At 45.4% G+C, this 16,716-nt stretch overlaps 1 protein-coding gene across 2 annotated transcripts in view; it reads right to left on the minus strand.

The window, feature by feature from the left end:
- CRYBG1 (crystallin beta-gamma domain containing 1) overlaps window positions 1-16,716 on the minus strand; it is a 1,845,005-nt gene that overhangs the window by 469,965 nt on the left and 1,358,324 nt on the right. For both annotated transcript variants that reach the window (XM_069606577.1, XM_069606578.1), the window contains one exon: window positions 14,325-14,357. In XM_069606577.1, coding sequence (XP_069462678.1) covers window positions 14,325-14,357 — 33 coding nt within the window. The remainder of the gene's footprint in view (window positions 1-14,324; window positions 14,358-16,716) is intronic.

The raw sequence follows: 16,716 nt of genomic DNA on the forward strand, positions 1-16,716 counted from the left end.
TCTAAACATCTTCTCGATATACGGGTTGACTGCCTGTGTCAGATGAGGGGTAAGTAGGGAGGGCTGAATACCCCTCTGAACCAATTGAAGCAAGGGGATAAATTGTGCTGCAAATTTGTTATCCCCAAGGATGTACTCCACAAAGTCTTTATCGACATGGGATTCCTGGGTATCTATTTTGAAGTGCTCTGCAGCCTTTAGGAGCAGGTCATTATATTGCAGTTGGTTTTCTACCAGGGGGTCAGCCATCTGTGGGACGGTGTGGTCTGGGGATTTGTGATGGTTGAGCTAAAACATGGCACTGGTGCGCAGTGCATTCTGGGGGAACTCAGAGCCAAGATGGATATTTATCCATGCCTCAGTGGAAAGCTACACTTGCTTTGCGAAACAACATGTTTTCAACGTTATTGCTGATGGGCTTGGAATGCAGGCATTCCCAGCCAAGGACACGGCGCTGATAAAGCTAAGATCCGCAGGTGCCGGCTGGTACCTGATAGCGAAGTTTGTTTTGGGTTTGCTCGGCCTGTGCCAAGGTTTTGAGATGAGTTATGGAATTGTTTCCCGGGTCGTTTAGGAGAGAGAAGTGCTTTGCTCCTTGAGGTTACTGTCGGTTGATTCAGCTGGCAACCAACGGTCACCCATCAATGCGCAAGCGCACTGCCAGAAGGTTCGAGAAGTTGCCACCCCTTGTTGAGGAGGGCATATATGCGGAAGCCCTTAGCGGTCAGACGGGATAAGCACAAAGACTTCAGTCGGAGGGGGGACGCTTCGGTCCGACACTCCTGTGGGTTGTTGTGCTCTTGGCCTGGCTGTTATCGGGGTCTTTCAGCCGCTTCTGGCCAGATGAAGTTCCATTAAGTTACGCCCACGGTGATGTATTTCTTTCTTTGACTTCTTTATGTTTTCTGTGATCTATGTCCATGTGAGTTGTATGAGTTATTTCTATGTACCTGTAAGCTTTGAATAAATAGCCATAAAGAGCTGATTATCTTCTAAAGTGTGCGTGGCTGTGAATTATTGTGTCTGTTTTTGGGTTGAAGTATTTGCTCTATAATTGCACTGGTGATTTATGGTAGTTCCGTGCACTTTTCAGAGGAGAGCAATACATCTTTGGCGACGAGGATGGGATGATTTGTGATGAATTGCTCCAAACATTAAAGAATCCGTCTGTATGCAGCAGAGATATTTGTGATGAAGTGTTCCAAATAATCTGTTTGAACGAGCGAAAGGTTGTTTTAATTGGGCAGTGAGTGTTGAACTGTGTTAAGCTGTTTTGTTTTTTTCCTTTTCCCTTGCTGTGAAATGACGATTGTGTGAGAGAGTGCAGAGCAGGCTGTCGCCTTTCCTTGGTCGTCTCACTGCAGCTCTGAGACAGCCAATAGACAGCACCTTTTGTGTTGGCCTGCCGCGGCCGATAGCATGTGTGTTTGAGATCTTTCCCCTTCAGTAAAGCAGTCGTGGCTGACTTACTGCTGGGAAATGAAAACAAGGAGCCGAAACGCAGTGAGCAAAGCGGAAAAATGTCTATGTTCACGGTGCTCCGATGAATGATGAATTAAAGATTTATGTTCAATTACGAAAGAATTTTTTCATGCGGTTTCCCTTGACAAAGTTGCAAAGTGAAAGTTTGCTCTATTTTGGCATGAGAGCAGAGAAAGAAAAAATTGCAAGTATTTGACAGTCAAATTGTGACTAAGTGTTTAAACCTTGGGATTCAGCCCCAGTGTGCTAGCGAGTGGGGGGCTGTAATATAAGGAGGCAAGGTGCGCCTTTCTTATAATGTATGCTTTTGAAGCATTCACATTCCTGAAGATAACGTGGGAATGAGCTGTGTTTAGGAGAAAGAGTAACATCCGTGTTGAAAGCTTAAAGGGTTTGTTTTTGGCAACTATAAATTCCATGTGCTGGCGGTGCATTATGTTTAAGGAACACACTAAAATTGCCTGCTGTGCCATGTTTGCAATGGGTGAGAGGCTCACTTGAAAAAAAAAAAATGAGTGAATGGCATTTGAATTTTCGATTTTTGTGTATTGATTTGAAATTGCAGAACTAGTTTGCAGTGGTTTGGGGGGAAAAGACCATTCATATTTTCTAAATTGCCCCTAGAGTATTTTGACTGTTCGCACGCTATACCATGGAATTGCTGCTAAAAGCAAAAGTACTGTTGTTATTAAGGGATGTATGTTTTATACGAGACAAGGACAAGTTGATTGTGATATATAGTGAAAATGTTGTTGACCAATTAACGGCCCACAAGCAATACAGAGTGTGGGTTGCTTTTGTAGATAACGTGCAGGGAGCTGCACTACACATGACATGTTTTGAATGCACTGACATAAGTGGTTATATTCTGGCAATGGTACAACAGAATGGAAAATCTGTGTGTGATAAAACAGCACAAAGATTTAGTGGGTTGAAAGATCGCACAGTGCATTGGACTGAGTTTGTGAAGCCAAACTACAAGGTTACGAGGAAAAAGGAAAAATAAAATGTATGCCTTTAAATGGGACATCAGTTTAAACAGGCTAAAAAGACATTTTGCAAAATTACATGAAGTTGAATCTGATGACAAGAAAATGTGCCTCTTTTGAACATGGGAGTCTTGCTGTGCGGAGCTTGTGGCTTGGAGATAACTTGCACTGTCTTGGGCGAGGTGCGCGAAAGAAAAAAAAACTGTTGAAGGAAGGCAGAAAAAGCACTCCTGTTCGGTGAAATAGTGTTTACAGAAGCTGGCAGATCTAAGTTGCTGGAACAGTGCAGGAAAGAGTTAATCTGAGTGAACTGTCTGAAACGAGTGCCTTCCATTAAAGCCACCACAGTTTAAGAGTTATAGAGCAAAGAGATAAGCTTGCTGCGCGAAAGATAAACAATGACATTCCTGCATTCCATCCCCTGTGAGAGACACTGTCAAAAACTGAGGAGGGGGGGTGCAATTACAGAATGCTGAAACTGAACTGAAGGATGATGTATGCAAGTAAAGAATTTGCCCAGTATCAAATAGCAGACTGGGCGCATCGCGCATATGAACATTTGGGGAAAACTGTGCATTTGTGAATGGGCTAAGAGAAGACACAGCTGCCCATTTCAAGAGACATTGCCATGCAAGCTGCATTCCAGTGCCCCATGTGATGTGAACTGAAGTAAAGCGCTGTGCACTGGAGAAGAAACCTCTAGGCGCTTTGTGAGTGAAAATACACAGCTGTCACACAGCCGGCAAAATGCAAGTTACATTGCCAGGGCTGGAGAAACTGACAAAGACATTATGGTGTTCCAGATGGAAGCAAACTGACAAAGATAGCCGTTTTGCAAGAGACAACATGCAGAGCGAGGCTTTGGAGTATAACATGAACACTGCACATTAGCCATGATCCATAAGCCTCACGGCTTAGTGCAAGAATGAATGATTTGTTGAAGCAAATAAAGGAACTGACTCAAACTATCGCTCTAAAAAGGGTGGTCAAGAAATCCACAAACACCCTTTTGGGAAAATGACAAGTGGAAAACCAGAGGCTTGAAAGACACTGCCTGTATGGAGAGAAAATAAACAAGGCTGCTTGTGCAACTGCAGGCAGTATTGGACGAAAAGACGTTACCTATGAAAAATGGAGTGATGCCAGCAGGGCAATTTAAATCAAGATCATGAAATACTGGAAGCAAGTTGATGCCTGGCATTCGTGATTGCTTTGGTGAAAAAGACCATTGAGAAGTGCGACCTGGGTACTTATTATATGGATATTGTAAAATCACAGATCAGTCTGAGGTACCATTGACCAACTATGATCGCATTGCACAAATGAGTTTGTGAGTAGGCGGTTACACCCCGTATGGTTGAGTGCAAATAAGCCCCCAGTAACATGCAGAAGGGTGGTGTTAAGGGAAGGGGTGGACAACGTTGATATTGAAGTCTTGATGACATCCTAATGTGGATAACACTGATAGTGTACCTTTTGATGAAATCTTAACCTTTCTGTTTGTATTTTGCCTAGGCAAATAACCAAGAAAGTAGATTAAGGGGTAGACGTGTGCAATTGCCGGGTAACACTGATCAGTCAAGCAGACGCATTCTCAGAAAAAGCGAGCCACTGCGACATGCTATTTCAACTTTGAACCTGTCCTGCACCGCACTCAAGGCTGCTAACGTGCGTGAAAAGTGAAAACATTTGTTCGGCAACCTGTGAGAAGTGTCCAACAAAGTAATAACTTTTGCTGAACTGTCACGGTGCGGATTTGGCATATTGTCAAACATTTGATGCTGCATATTCGAATGATTCAGTCGACGGTTGTAATGACCTTATTGATATGTTTTACCTTGAAAATGAAATGTTTTGCCATGAATTGCCTTAACCAGAGATTAATATGTTTTGCCTTTTCCAAAATTACTACATTGTATGTGGCCAGGAAAATGGTTCATGAATTGTTTGGGCAGCAGGGTTGGGCGAGCAGGAGCATTATATATTTTCAGACAAAAGGAATGCGCACACCAGAGTTAGCTGTGTGTATGTTAAGGCCTTTGATTTGTAGTAATGCTGCCAAGTGTGTGAGCTCTAATTAGAGATGGGTAACTTTGAAACAGGATGGCTCTTTCCATGTGGTAACATGTGCTTTGACTTGATTAGAACTGATGATGTTTCCTTTACACTCAGTGATAACTCGAGGTAAAAGGTCAACTTTTGAATGTATGGGATTATTTCCTGACTGTGATTAACATGTACATTTGCTATCAGAAGCTGAGGTTTTAGCATTAACCCTTTCATTAGTAGGTGTTTGGGGTTTAGCTGCTGTGGGGTTACAAATGTTTGATGAAATTAGCATGTTTAGTAGTTAAGAGTTTCAATCAATCATATTTCGCAAGGTTTACAAGAGTTACTCCTTGATAATGAAGTTATTAGAAGAGTTACTTTGCAAAACAGAGCTGCTGTTGATTATCTATTGCTGAAACATAATTTAGGTTGTAACGCAGTTGAAGGGATGTGTTGTTTCGATTTAAGTGACCATTTATGATCCATTTAAAGTCATATTCAAGGTTTGAGGGATACATACTGGGAATTGGTGGGATTGGTTATTTCATTGGGTTCCCGATATTGGAGGTACACTGCGTTATGCTTTCGCTTGTATTTGTATTATATTAGCTATCATAATAGCTTGTTGTTGTTGTCCCAACCTGGTTCTAACATTTCGTCGGTTTTAAAGACCGCCTCTTTTGCCACTGGGCTATGGAAAGTAAATATCCAAGGGTGGATTGTGATGGTTGAGCTAAAACATGGCGCTGGTGCGCAGTGCATTCTGGGGGAACTCAGAGCCAAGATGGATATTTATCCATGCCTCAGTGGAAAGCTACACTTGCTTTGCGAAACAACATGTTTTCAACGTTATTGCTGATGGGCTTGGAATGCAGGCATTCCCAGCCAAGGACACGGCGCTGGGAAAGCTAAGATCCGCAGGTGCCGGCTGGTACCTGATAGCGAAGTTTGTTTTGGGTTTGCTCGGCCTGTGCCAAGGTTTTGAGATGAGTTATGGAATTGTTTCCCGGGGCGTTTAGGAGAGAGAAGTGCTTTGCTCCTTGAGGTTACTGTCGGTTGATTCAGCTGGCAACCAACGGTCACCCATCAATGCGCAAGCGCACTGCCAGAAGGTTGGAGAAGTTGCCACCCCTTGTTGAGGAGGGCATATATGCGGAAGCCCTTAGCGGTCAGACGGGATAAGCACAAAGACTTCAGTCGGAGGGGGGACGCTTCGGTCCGACACTCCTGTGGGTTGTTGTGCTCTTGGCCTGGCTGTTATCGGGGTCTTTCAGCCGCTTCTGGCCAGATGAAGTTCCATTAAGTTACGCCCACGGTGATGTATTTCTTTCTTTGACTTCTTTATGTTTTCTGTGATCTATGTCCATGTGAGTTGTATGAGTTATTTCTATGTACCTGTAAGCTTTGAATAAATAGCCATAAAGAGCTGATTATCTTCTAAAGTGTGCGTGGCTGTGAATTATTGTGTCTGTTTTTGGGTTGAAGTATTTGCTCTATAATTGCACTGGTGATTTATGGTAGTTCCGTGCACTTTTCAGAGGAGAGCAATACAGGATTGGATGATGTATACGTCATCATCGGCATCATCATAATATTGATCTAAGTCTCCTGTGTCCCCTTGGTCCTCTGGGTCTGTATACAAGCCAGGGTCATGTGAGCCTTGAATGTTATAATAAGTGTCCTGACCTGGGCCCTGATATGATGAGGTGGTAGCCTGTGTGGTGTCCACCCTGGCTTTTTTGGCTTCAGGCTGTGTGCCTGCTGCCCCACTTTGCGGGGGCCCCTGAAGGTTTTGGAGCTGTTTGGGATGTTCGTCAAAGAAGTTTATAAAACTGGACATGCTCCTCATGACCCTATCGAATTGTTCAGGGGTCCATTGGGAGGAGCTTGGCAACACAGAGGGAGTAGGAGTAGGTTGGGAAGGTGTAGGTGGAGTTTGTGGGACAAGAGTCTGCTTATGATGCATCGCCAGTGAAAGAGTGCCTTCAGGGGTAGTGTAATCCATATTTTTAGTAGCCTGTGACTTTGTAACCTCGGGTGTCAAAGATTTATGGTTTTGAGACGTTCTGGCTTTTAGTAGGGTGTCGGGAACATGTTTTTTAATTAACACGCTTAATATTGAGCTCCCCCACCACCCCAGGCCGTAGATGCTTATTTGCCCAAACCCAAGGACTTCCCAGATTTAGACATTCTGTCGGAAACAGACTGACGTCTGTTTCGGGGGCCTGTCGTGTGGTGATCGCGACTGCGATGGCCCAGAGGACAGGGAATGCTCGAACCCTCCCCGACACTGCATGTGGCTTATCTGTCGACGATGTGGTTGATTTTCGACCATGGGGTATGTGCTTGGTGTTGTGTGACTTGGTAGTGCTTGAGCTGCAGGGTGTCGTCCACGTAGCAGAACTGCCAGTCTGCATGTTGGAGTTCGGGGGCTCGGACGCGGGAATCCAAAGGATTCCGATCACCGTCGGCATCACTTAGGATGCCGATGCTGCCATCGCTGGAAGCTCCCTCGACATCCATGGCAGCCTCGGCCTGCATGGCGTGATGGGCCCAGCATTTAGTCTTGTGGTCCTTTAATGTCTTTGGCCTGAACAGTTTGCAAAACTTGCACTATTTTTCAGCATGGTCCCTAGGGAAGCAGAGGTTACACACTGAGTGGGAATCCTTGCAGGGAAACTTTCTGTTACAGGAAAGACACCACTTAAAAGGAGTGTTTTCCATCGCATATAAGGATGGCAGCCTGGAGAAATAAATGGGAGTAAAGGGGAATATGCATTCTCTTAGTGAGACTAAAATATGAACATCCCCCCGCTCTCCCTGCTGTGCTAGGCCGAGGCCCGTTGAGGCCTTGGAAGGCCGCAGGAAAAGGTTTGTCGACACAGGAGTCGCTGTTGTCGGTGGATGGTCTTGTCCTTGAAGCCGTTGCCGCAGATCTTGCGGTAAACGGTATGTCGAAAGGGCAGAAAGAAATACTAAGTTTAACTTTTTATTAAGTAATGGCATCAGCCAAGAAGGAACTCTGAGATATGCGTCCGACTACGATGGCAGAAAAAAAACAATCTGAGGGACCTGGACGCGTGAAGGACCATGGATACAGTGGACGTCCCACTAGGGATAGTATTACTGGCACGCCCTGTCGACGTCGCTTTTCAAATTGCGAAAACAAAAAATATAATACTCTGCAACAACCACTAGATGTCGGCCTATGCATAGCATGTGATCTAAGACGATCTACAAGCCTCAGAAGAACAAGTTACTTACCAACTGGTAATGTTCTTTCGATTGGATGTTCCTCCCACGTATTCCTCATCTATGATAGTCGTATCTCGCTAGCTTTGCTACTTCGGAAAACAATTTTTGGCAGAGGGCGCTGTGCACGAGGTCGTGACATCGATGTCCCTCGAGGGCCGCTGTGGCATGTCGAATTCACCAGTAGTACAAATAGCTTATGCCGCGCCCGTTTTCTCCAGTTCTGTTTTTATGTTATAATTCGAGGAACCTTCCAGGCGTGCCTCAGACTGTAAGCTCTTCGCAAACGGAAAGTGTAAATCTCGTAAATTGTACAGCCGGGTAGGTTGGGTGGGGCAGTGATGAATACGTGAGAGGAACATCCCGTCGAAAGAACGTTACCAGTTGGTAAGTAACTTGTTCTTAGAATGGATTGTGTCCTTCCATGTATTCCTCATCTATGATAGCCTCCCAAAGCAGTAAGAAAATAGGAGGTGGGAGTACTATTTAGTTCAATCCTGGATGAAATGAAGTACTGCTTTAGCAAACAGGCCTTGTTGGGAAGATGAAGAATCTAAACAGTAATGCTTAACAAAAGTAGGAATTGACGTCCAAGTTGCAGCTGAGCAGATGTCAATTACGGGGGCCCCTCTCTGAAGAGCTGCGGAAGTAGACATGCCCCTCGTGGAATGAGCTCCAAGCGCTTCCTTCGGATCCTTCCCTGCTAACTTGTAACACTCCACAATAGCTAGAATAATCCAGCAGGATATTGTTTGCTTTGTCACTGCTAATCCTAATTTAGGACTAGTATAACCTACAAAGAGCTGGTCATCCTTGCGTAATTTCACCATTTTCGCTATATAAAAACTCAGAGCCCTTTTTGGGTCCAATCTATGCAACCTCGCCTCCTCTTTACCCAAATGAGGTGGAGGGTAGAAAGCTGAAAGTGTTATTTTTTGCGACAGGTGAAAGTCAGAAACTACTTTCGGCAAAAAAGATGGTTTAACCTTAAGAACTACCTTATCCTTATGAAAAATAGTATAAGGAGGTTTGCATAAAAGAGCCTGCAACTCACTTACCCTTCGGGCTGATGTTAGTGCCACAAGAAGGGTAGTTTTCAATGTCAACAGCCTTAATGGGCAGGACTGTAAAGGCTCAAAGGGTATACGTGTTAGAAACTTTAACACAAGATTTAAATCCCTGGCCGGGACATGAAATGTTACTGGAGGGTACACATTAGTGAATCCCTTTAGAAATTGGATACCTAATGGAATTTTGAAGTAAGAAAACTGAAGATGGAAAGCGCAGTCAAGGATCCTTTTATTGTACCAATCTGGAGCCCCAGATTGGCCAGATGCAATAGGAAGAACAGCACGCACTATAGGAGTGCCACATTGAAAAGGATCCACATTCTTGTCCTTGCACCAGTTAGTGAACCTATTCCAACAACACTGGTACAAAGATTTTGTTGCAGGCCTTCTGGCCGAAAGCAAAATCTCCATTACATCATCCACGAGGTCCCAATCCTTATATCTCAGCCTCTCAGAAACCATGCGTGAAGGCTGAGTGTTTTGACCTCTGGATGGAGAACCCGACCTTCCTCTTGCGAGAGAAGATCCTCTCTTTGTGGAAGACATATTGGAGGGCAGATGGACATGTCCAGAAGGTCCGGGTACCACGTCCTCCTGGCCCGATCCGGGGCAATTATGATCATGGTTTTCCTGAACTTTCTCAAACTCCTGATTGTGTGAGGAATCACAGAGACTGGAGGAAACGCATACAGAAGTGGAAACTCCAAAGTCCACCACAAATGCCTCTCCTAGAGCTCCTCTCGGAGGAAATTCCCTTGAGCAATACTGATCGCACTTACGATTGACCTCAGTCGCAAACAGATCCACTTAAGGGGTTCCCACAGGGTGAAGATCTCTTGAAGGACTTCCTGAGCTAGTTCCCACTCGTGGGAGACTGTGCTCTGCCTGCTCACAGCATCCGCCGCTGTGTTCTGCTCTCCGGCTAAGTGAACCGCTAACAGATAGATTCCTTCTTGTATTGCCCAGAACCAGAGCTGCATTGCCTCTTTGCACAGTGATAGTGACCCTATGCCTCCACTCTTGTTGAGGTAGTACATGGCCACTGTGTTGTCAGTCATCCTTTCCCCGTAGAGAGGGCAGGAAGGCCTTCAGTGCTAGTCTGATTGCCCTGAGCTCTAAAAGGTTGATGTGTAGTTGGACTTCGATGGAGACCAACGACAGCTGATTTTCAGATTGTTGGCATGAGCTCCCCCCACCCCGTGAGGCGTCCATCACTACAATTATCTATGGCCATGGCTTCCAAAAAGATTCCCCCTTGAGAATATTGTCCTTGCAGTCTCACCATAGAAGGTCTTGAGCAACTCTGCTTGGAACCTGCCGAAAGATCTGACATATACCCCGAAAACTGGGACCACTGAATCCTGAGGATCCATTGAAGGGATCTCATTCTCAATCTGGCCTCTGGCACCAGAAAAATGCAGGATGCCATGAGGTTGAGTAACCTCAGAAAATCGCAGGCCGGTAGATGCTGGGCACTACTTTTACCATCTGCAGAATGTGTTGAGCTCTCACCTCGGGAGGCAAGGCTTTGCCCGAGGAAGTATCCAAGAACGCTCTGATGAACTGGAGTCTTTCGAAAGGTATCAAATGGGACTTCTTGTAATTGAGGGAGAAGCCCAGTCTGTGAAGGAAGTGGCAGGTGATCCTCAGATGATCCTGGGCCTGTTCGGGTGAACAAGCCCTGATTAACCAATCGTCCAGGTAGGGGTAGACGTGAATCCCCCCTTTCCTGAGACTCGCTGCCACCACCGCCATCAGTTTGGTGAAAACCCTTGGACGGAGGTTAGCCCGAATGGCAGAACTCGAAACTGATAATGAAACTCCAACCGCAAACCTCAGGTACCTTCTGTGCTTGAGATGGATTGGCACATGAAAGTAAACATCCTGAAGGTCCAATGATACCAACCAGTCTTGGAGCTGGAGAGCTTGAACGATCTGATAAAGTGTGACCATCTTGAACTTGTCCTTCCTTGGGAACTTGTTCAAGTTTCTTAAGTCTAAGATAGGTCTCGGTCCTCCGTCCTTGGGAATGAGAAAATAAGGTGAATGCCAACCCTTGTTCCTCTTCGCTACAGGATCTGGAATTTTGACAGAGTTGGGCCCCGGTGGATGATCCCGAGGCCTCTTTAGAAAAGGAAGGCAGTAACCTTGGGATACTGTTTCCAGTGCCCAAGCGTTTGAAGTAATGCCCCGCCATTCGCTCATACACTGAGATATTCTGCCTTCCACTGGGGTCTTGTGGGCTAAGGCCTCAGAGTGGTTTAGAGGCAGCTGCAGCAGCGGCAGAGGGTAAAGATGCCATTGCTGAGGCTGATTTAGCACTCTTACCTCGTCCACCACGAGGGAATTTCCTTTGTCCTTTCTGTACAGCCTGTCCTTTTCCTCTACCAAAGAAGGAGTAGTAACAAAAAGAACAACCTCTCCAGGAAGATGAGCCTGAATAAAGTTGCTGAATGGAGGAGCTAAGGGACTTAGCCGCGGCCCTGGGGGTCTGCAGCTTCTCCAAGCTTTTGTCTGCCCTGCTGCAGAACAACCTCGAGCCGTCTAAAGGCATGTTGAGAAGTTTGGCCTGCACGTCCGGTGCAAACTCCCGACGTTCTCAACCACGCAAATCTGCGCAGTACCGTGCTTACAGCCATGGATCTGCTGATGCTGTCAGCAATATCCAGCCCTGCCTGGAGACACTCCCCCATCGCCTCCTTGTCATCCTTAATTATATTCAGAAAGCCTTCCCTTTCTTCGCCTTCTGGAATATGTTCAGCCGCCTCTTTAATACAGTCCCACAGGGTATGGGTAAACCTGGCTAGGGTACAGGTGAAATTCGTGGACTTTAGTGCCATACTGCCCGAGATAAACACGTTGCGGGCCCAAGCATCCACTTTCTTATCCTCTCTATCTGGGGGAATAGGGGGATAGGCTGACTGTCAGGAAGTAGTCGCAGCCTTAATCACTAGACTCTGAGGTGTAGGGTGTTTACTGAGATAATCAGGGTCAATGGAAGATGGTCTATACTTTCCAGTAAAGCTCCTATTAATAGCTGAACCGTCTCCCGGTTAGCTTCTACATTCCTTTGTAGGGCCCTATGGAAGGGAAGAACTGGGTCTTTTTGTGGACCCTGATTCAGGATGTCTGTCATATCATCCTGCTTGAAGGTTGGTGGGGCCCTCCTCCAAACCATGAATTCAGTCACCTTGTTCATAAGGTTCCTGTACCCTGATTCAGCATGTTCTGAAGGGTCAGGTTTTGTAAACTCCAACTCTGGTGACGTATTAGACCACTGGCAGAGTGGAGGGAGCCGCAGAGGTCTTTCAATCTTGACTCAGGGTCAATTAGTTCCTCAGGAACTTCACTAGAGCCAAATTTGACTCCTAACAGAGAAATATCCCCTTCAGAGGCACTTTCCTCTTAGTGTCGAGACTCTGACTTACTACTTGCCGAAGTAGTTTTTGACCTGCCTGCATCGTCCAGGGGAGCGACCGGGGTCTGACTCTTGCGAAGCTCTTTTGAGGGGGTCAAGGCCACGTTCTCAAAGATTTGCATGATTTCCACCCTGAAAGCATTCCACTTGCTGGGGGAATCCGACCTAGTCGAGCATTTTATCTCCTCAGTGGAGGTGTCTGATGACGAAGAGGGAGACCTGTGATGTCTCTTCTTCGACTTCTTAGAAGAAGTCGAAGAATGTCTGGACCGACTTCTTGATCAAGACCTCTTCGGATGTCTTTGGACTCCATTTTTTTAAAAATTTCTTCGAAGAGCCCTTCGAAGCTTCCCGCCCCACCGCCAATTTATCTTTTCGTTCGCAAAGAGCTTTTTCAATCAGACTGACAGAAGCCGCAGTCGTCAATACAATGGTCTTTACCCAAACACCAAAGGCAAACCCGGTGAGGATCGGTGATGGACATTTTTGTCCCACAGTCATGATCACTGGGAAAAAATAAAGCGCGCCGTTGTCTCGAAGCAAAGCCCGGAAAAACGGAACGGAAGGCAACGGGCGCCGCACAAGCTTTTTGTACTACTGGTGACGTCGAAATGACACAGCAACCCTCAAGGGACATCGACGCCAAGAACTCGTACACAGCGCCCTCTGCCGAAAAAGAAATTCTGAAGCAGCAAAGCTGGCGAGATACTACTATCATAGATGAGGAATACATGGGAGGACACAATCCATTTGAAATATATATGTATATGCATTAAAAGAGGCATCAATACGCAGAAGCTCAAAACATAAGCAAGTTACCCAGTGCCTGTTCCTAAACATGAGAATATATGCAAGGTAATCCACCATTGTCCCTCCTGGTGTTATGGAGCAATGGGCCGATGTTTAACCTTGCGCATTTCTGTGTCCTCTCTCGACCTGCTTAGAAATTCCCTGACTACAGGGATTATAATTTTGTATTGTAGCCTCAATGATCCTGGGGTATTTGATGAATGTCAGGAGACTATGTATTGCTGTAAGTAAATGGCTCATGTGCGTTTCCCAAGCAAGCATATCAAAGTTATCTTTCCTCATAAGATCCTCTACAATCCTACATGCAGAGCAGCATGGGTAATACTCCAAATCGAACACCAAAAGCAAAAATGAGCCAAGTGAAGACACGTCCTTAACAACAGCCTACCTTGACACACTATGTGTAAACTAATTTGAGGCAGAAGTTGGCAGCTCTAAGGCCGGTTTGAAAAATGGGTCTTCATTCCTACTGAAATAGGTTTAAGAGCTGCAGAAGCACATATTCATGCTACAAAGTCCATGATCTACACACAAAAAACAGCAGAATTGCTTTGATATATTGCTGTCCAAAAACATTTGCAAACTGAAGGATGGAAACATTGACCTGGGTCAATGCAATAGTGCAATGATGAATATGAGATTTAGCTCCAAGAATCTCCGAAAACACCATTCACAGGTAGGTGAACTCCTTCACCTGCTCCAGTTTGGAACCATCAAGAAATAAACAGTGCCACGTCTACCGCTCAAAGCCACAAACAAAACCTTTGTTTGTCAATGTTAATGGGAAACTCCCATTCATTCATAAAAACAGCATACTCATCGACGAAACGGGGGAGTTCTTGACGGGAGCATGGTGTCATGCATGTAACCTAACACGACAGGGGGAAAAAAAAACTACCTTTGGGACATCTAAGTGCTTCTCGACCAAGATACACTGGAATGCAAAGTTGGTGAAAGTGATTTATTTTTTTCTAATAGCTTAGTGTTCCTCTGAAATAACGTCCATCCTTGTGATGATTAATTAAAAAAAAAGGTTTTCATTTACACCATGCAAAGTTTTTCACTATATAATATGGGAAAAATAAACATCTTGCAAGGGTTTGTAAAATCAAGAGTATTTAACTACGTTTGGCTTCAAAAACCGCTACAGACATTAATTTTCTTAAAGTAAAAAAATATAAACCATGCATACATACAATGTTGTGTAGATCGTGCAATTATTTAAAGTTACATAAACGCTTTGATAATTCTTACCTTAAATTTCCCCATGGGAGTACCAATGGCATCCTAAAGGGAGGAAAGACATTATATAAATGGTTAAAATATATCACCACAAACTTTACTGTAGTATTTTCACAAACTAGATTACGTTATTGCTTCCTAAATTTATTTTAGTTACTAAAAGATGAAAAACATAAAAAAAGAGCAAAGTCATGAAAACTAGTTGTGTCAAGTAAGTACCAAAAACGAAACTGTATCGTATTATTGTGTGGAGTTTGTCCAATGACAGAGGAGAACAAAAGACAGAAAAGTGGTAATATAAATAAAGCAGAAACAGAATCAACCTTCCACTTATAAAATAAAATGAAACCTAACTGAAACCCAAAAGGGGTTACTCCAAGTTTTAGATCAGCTCTGTGAGTGGAGTGTACTAACAAATATATAAAGTGTTTCTGAACATTCAGAGCCCTTAAAAGGCAGCTCTAGGAGCAGCAGACTCATCCATGAAAAACATGCTTGAAAAGCTGCAATCTGAGGAGCTTTTGCAGGCAATGGTTAAGACTCGGTGAGCGAGGAGGGACGCTGCATCCTGCGTGGTTAAAGTGCATGGTGGAGCATTGCCCAACCTTGTGCTGCTCTAAGGTTAGAAAAGTTATATTGTACCTGGACAGAGTTAATGTAGCAATGCTGCAGGAACGACACCTGTTGGAAAAAGATCATGCCAGGTTTGCACAAAGATGAGGGTTTATAGGTGTTTCTCCTGCTTTTCAATGCATATAAGAGGCATTATGAAGCTAATCCCCTAAGGTTTAAAATGCATAGGGCCATATATATTTTAAAAAAGTGTACATTCTTGACATTAGCAGGCGTGCAGGGTGGGCTTAGGCAAGCCTTTATAAATATACATGCTCCTAACGCGCTCTCTCTCCTTTATTTCACCATGAAAACCTCCCCAACACTTAAGGAGCCTACCGTCACTTTGCCAGACATTTTCTATGTCATACATTTACTTCTCCATGCCTTTACTTTGTCCATATCTTCAGAGGCAATGCATGTGGTTACGATGAGCTAAAGGTTAGGGTTGGGATCAAGGGGTGGCAAGGAGGGTAAAAAAAGAAGAGGGGTCAGGGGGCTCTTCCCCCTGTAATAAAGAAGCGAATGCTATGGGAAGCGAAAGACAAAAGTAGTAAAGGGTTCAATGTAATAATGTCCCCGCAAAAAATGTCTGACAAATAAAGTCACTGTTCAGCCAGCTCTCGGAGGGGCTCTCCTCACCTGCTACTTCCTAGGGCGCCCTGGCCCACTCCCCCCTCTCCATATGTAATCCCAGGCCCAGTGTCTGCTTGCCCGGAGAGGCAGTAATTCTTTCATCCCCTGCTAGCCAGCAATGAGAGGAGGCCCTCCCCCATTAATAACCCAGCAGTCGTCAGCCAAGCCCATCGGGATTCTGAAGCTTTGAGGATCTAGAACCAAGGTGGCCAAGACTGGCTCCCACATCTAGCGAAACATAGCCAGGATTCCCTCTTCACGTTCTCCCTTACCTTGAGGAGTCCTCGCCAGAAGCCCTGCCAGTAACTTAATCTCCTGCCCCACCCAAGATGCAAGTCTCCTAAACGCAGCCTCCATTACCTGCTGCCTTCCTCTACTACATGGGACTGGATGGAAGCTGCGGAACTCGTTCAGAGGCCCTGGTGACGGTCTCCTCTTGGACTTTCCCATTTCGCTGGTTCTATCGGAGCTGACATAGGGGTCCCAGAAACAGAGGCCGAGAGCAATGGCTAAACACCTCAAACCGCCCAAGAGCTCAGACATCTCTACTATGTTGATTTCGGCGGACAAAGGGAAGAAATCTGACCCCGCCAAACTCACGCCACAGAAGACCCCAGAAGGGCAGGGGAGACTAGCAACTAAAGAAGACATTCAGTCCTTCATGCTAGATATTAAAGCGGAGTTCAGATCCTGCATGTCAGAGCTTACCACGAAGCTGGAGCGAACAGACCAGAGAGTCATGGAAATGAAACAAAGGCTTGGAGAGGATGAAGACCTAACCCAGGGACACGCAGTGACGCTGTTGGAATTGCAACACTCGATCCAGGTCCTGCAGGAGAGAAGTGAGGTGCTTGAGTTTAAACAGGAGGACCTTGAGACTAAAGCCCGCCGTAGCAACCTCCGGATTCGTGGGATCCCCTCTACAGTGCTGGACAAAGATCTAGTGAATATGTGGGCGATTACTTTCAATCTTTGCTCCCGCACATGGATAAGGCCCAACTCATTAGATCGCACCCACAGGCTGCACCCAAGAAGAATCAGACTCCCCTCGACGTGATAACGAGGGTCCACTTCTATACCAGCAAGGAGGCCATCTCAGTAATAGGCTGTTCCCGAGATGAGTTGGCCTTCCAAGGCGCCCCGCTTGAGATCTATC

The sequence above is a fragment of the Ambystoma mexicanum genome, chromosome 4p, assembly GCF_040938575.1.
Source record: "Ambystoma mexicanum isolate Mex_15411 chromosome 4p, UKY_AmexF1_1, whole genome shotgun sequence".
Classification (NCBI taxonomy): Eukaryota; Metazoa; Chordata; class Amphibia; order Caudata; family Ambystomatidae; genus Ambystoma; species Ambystoma mexicanum.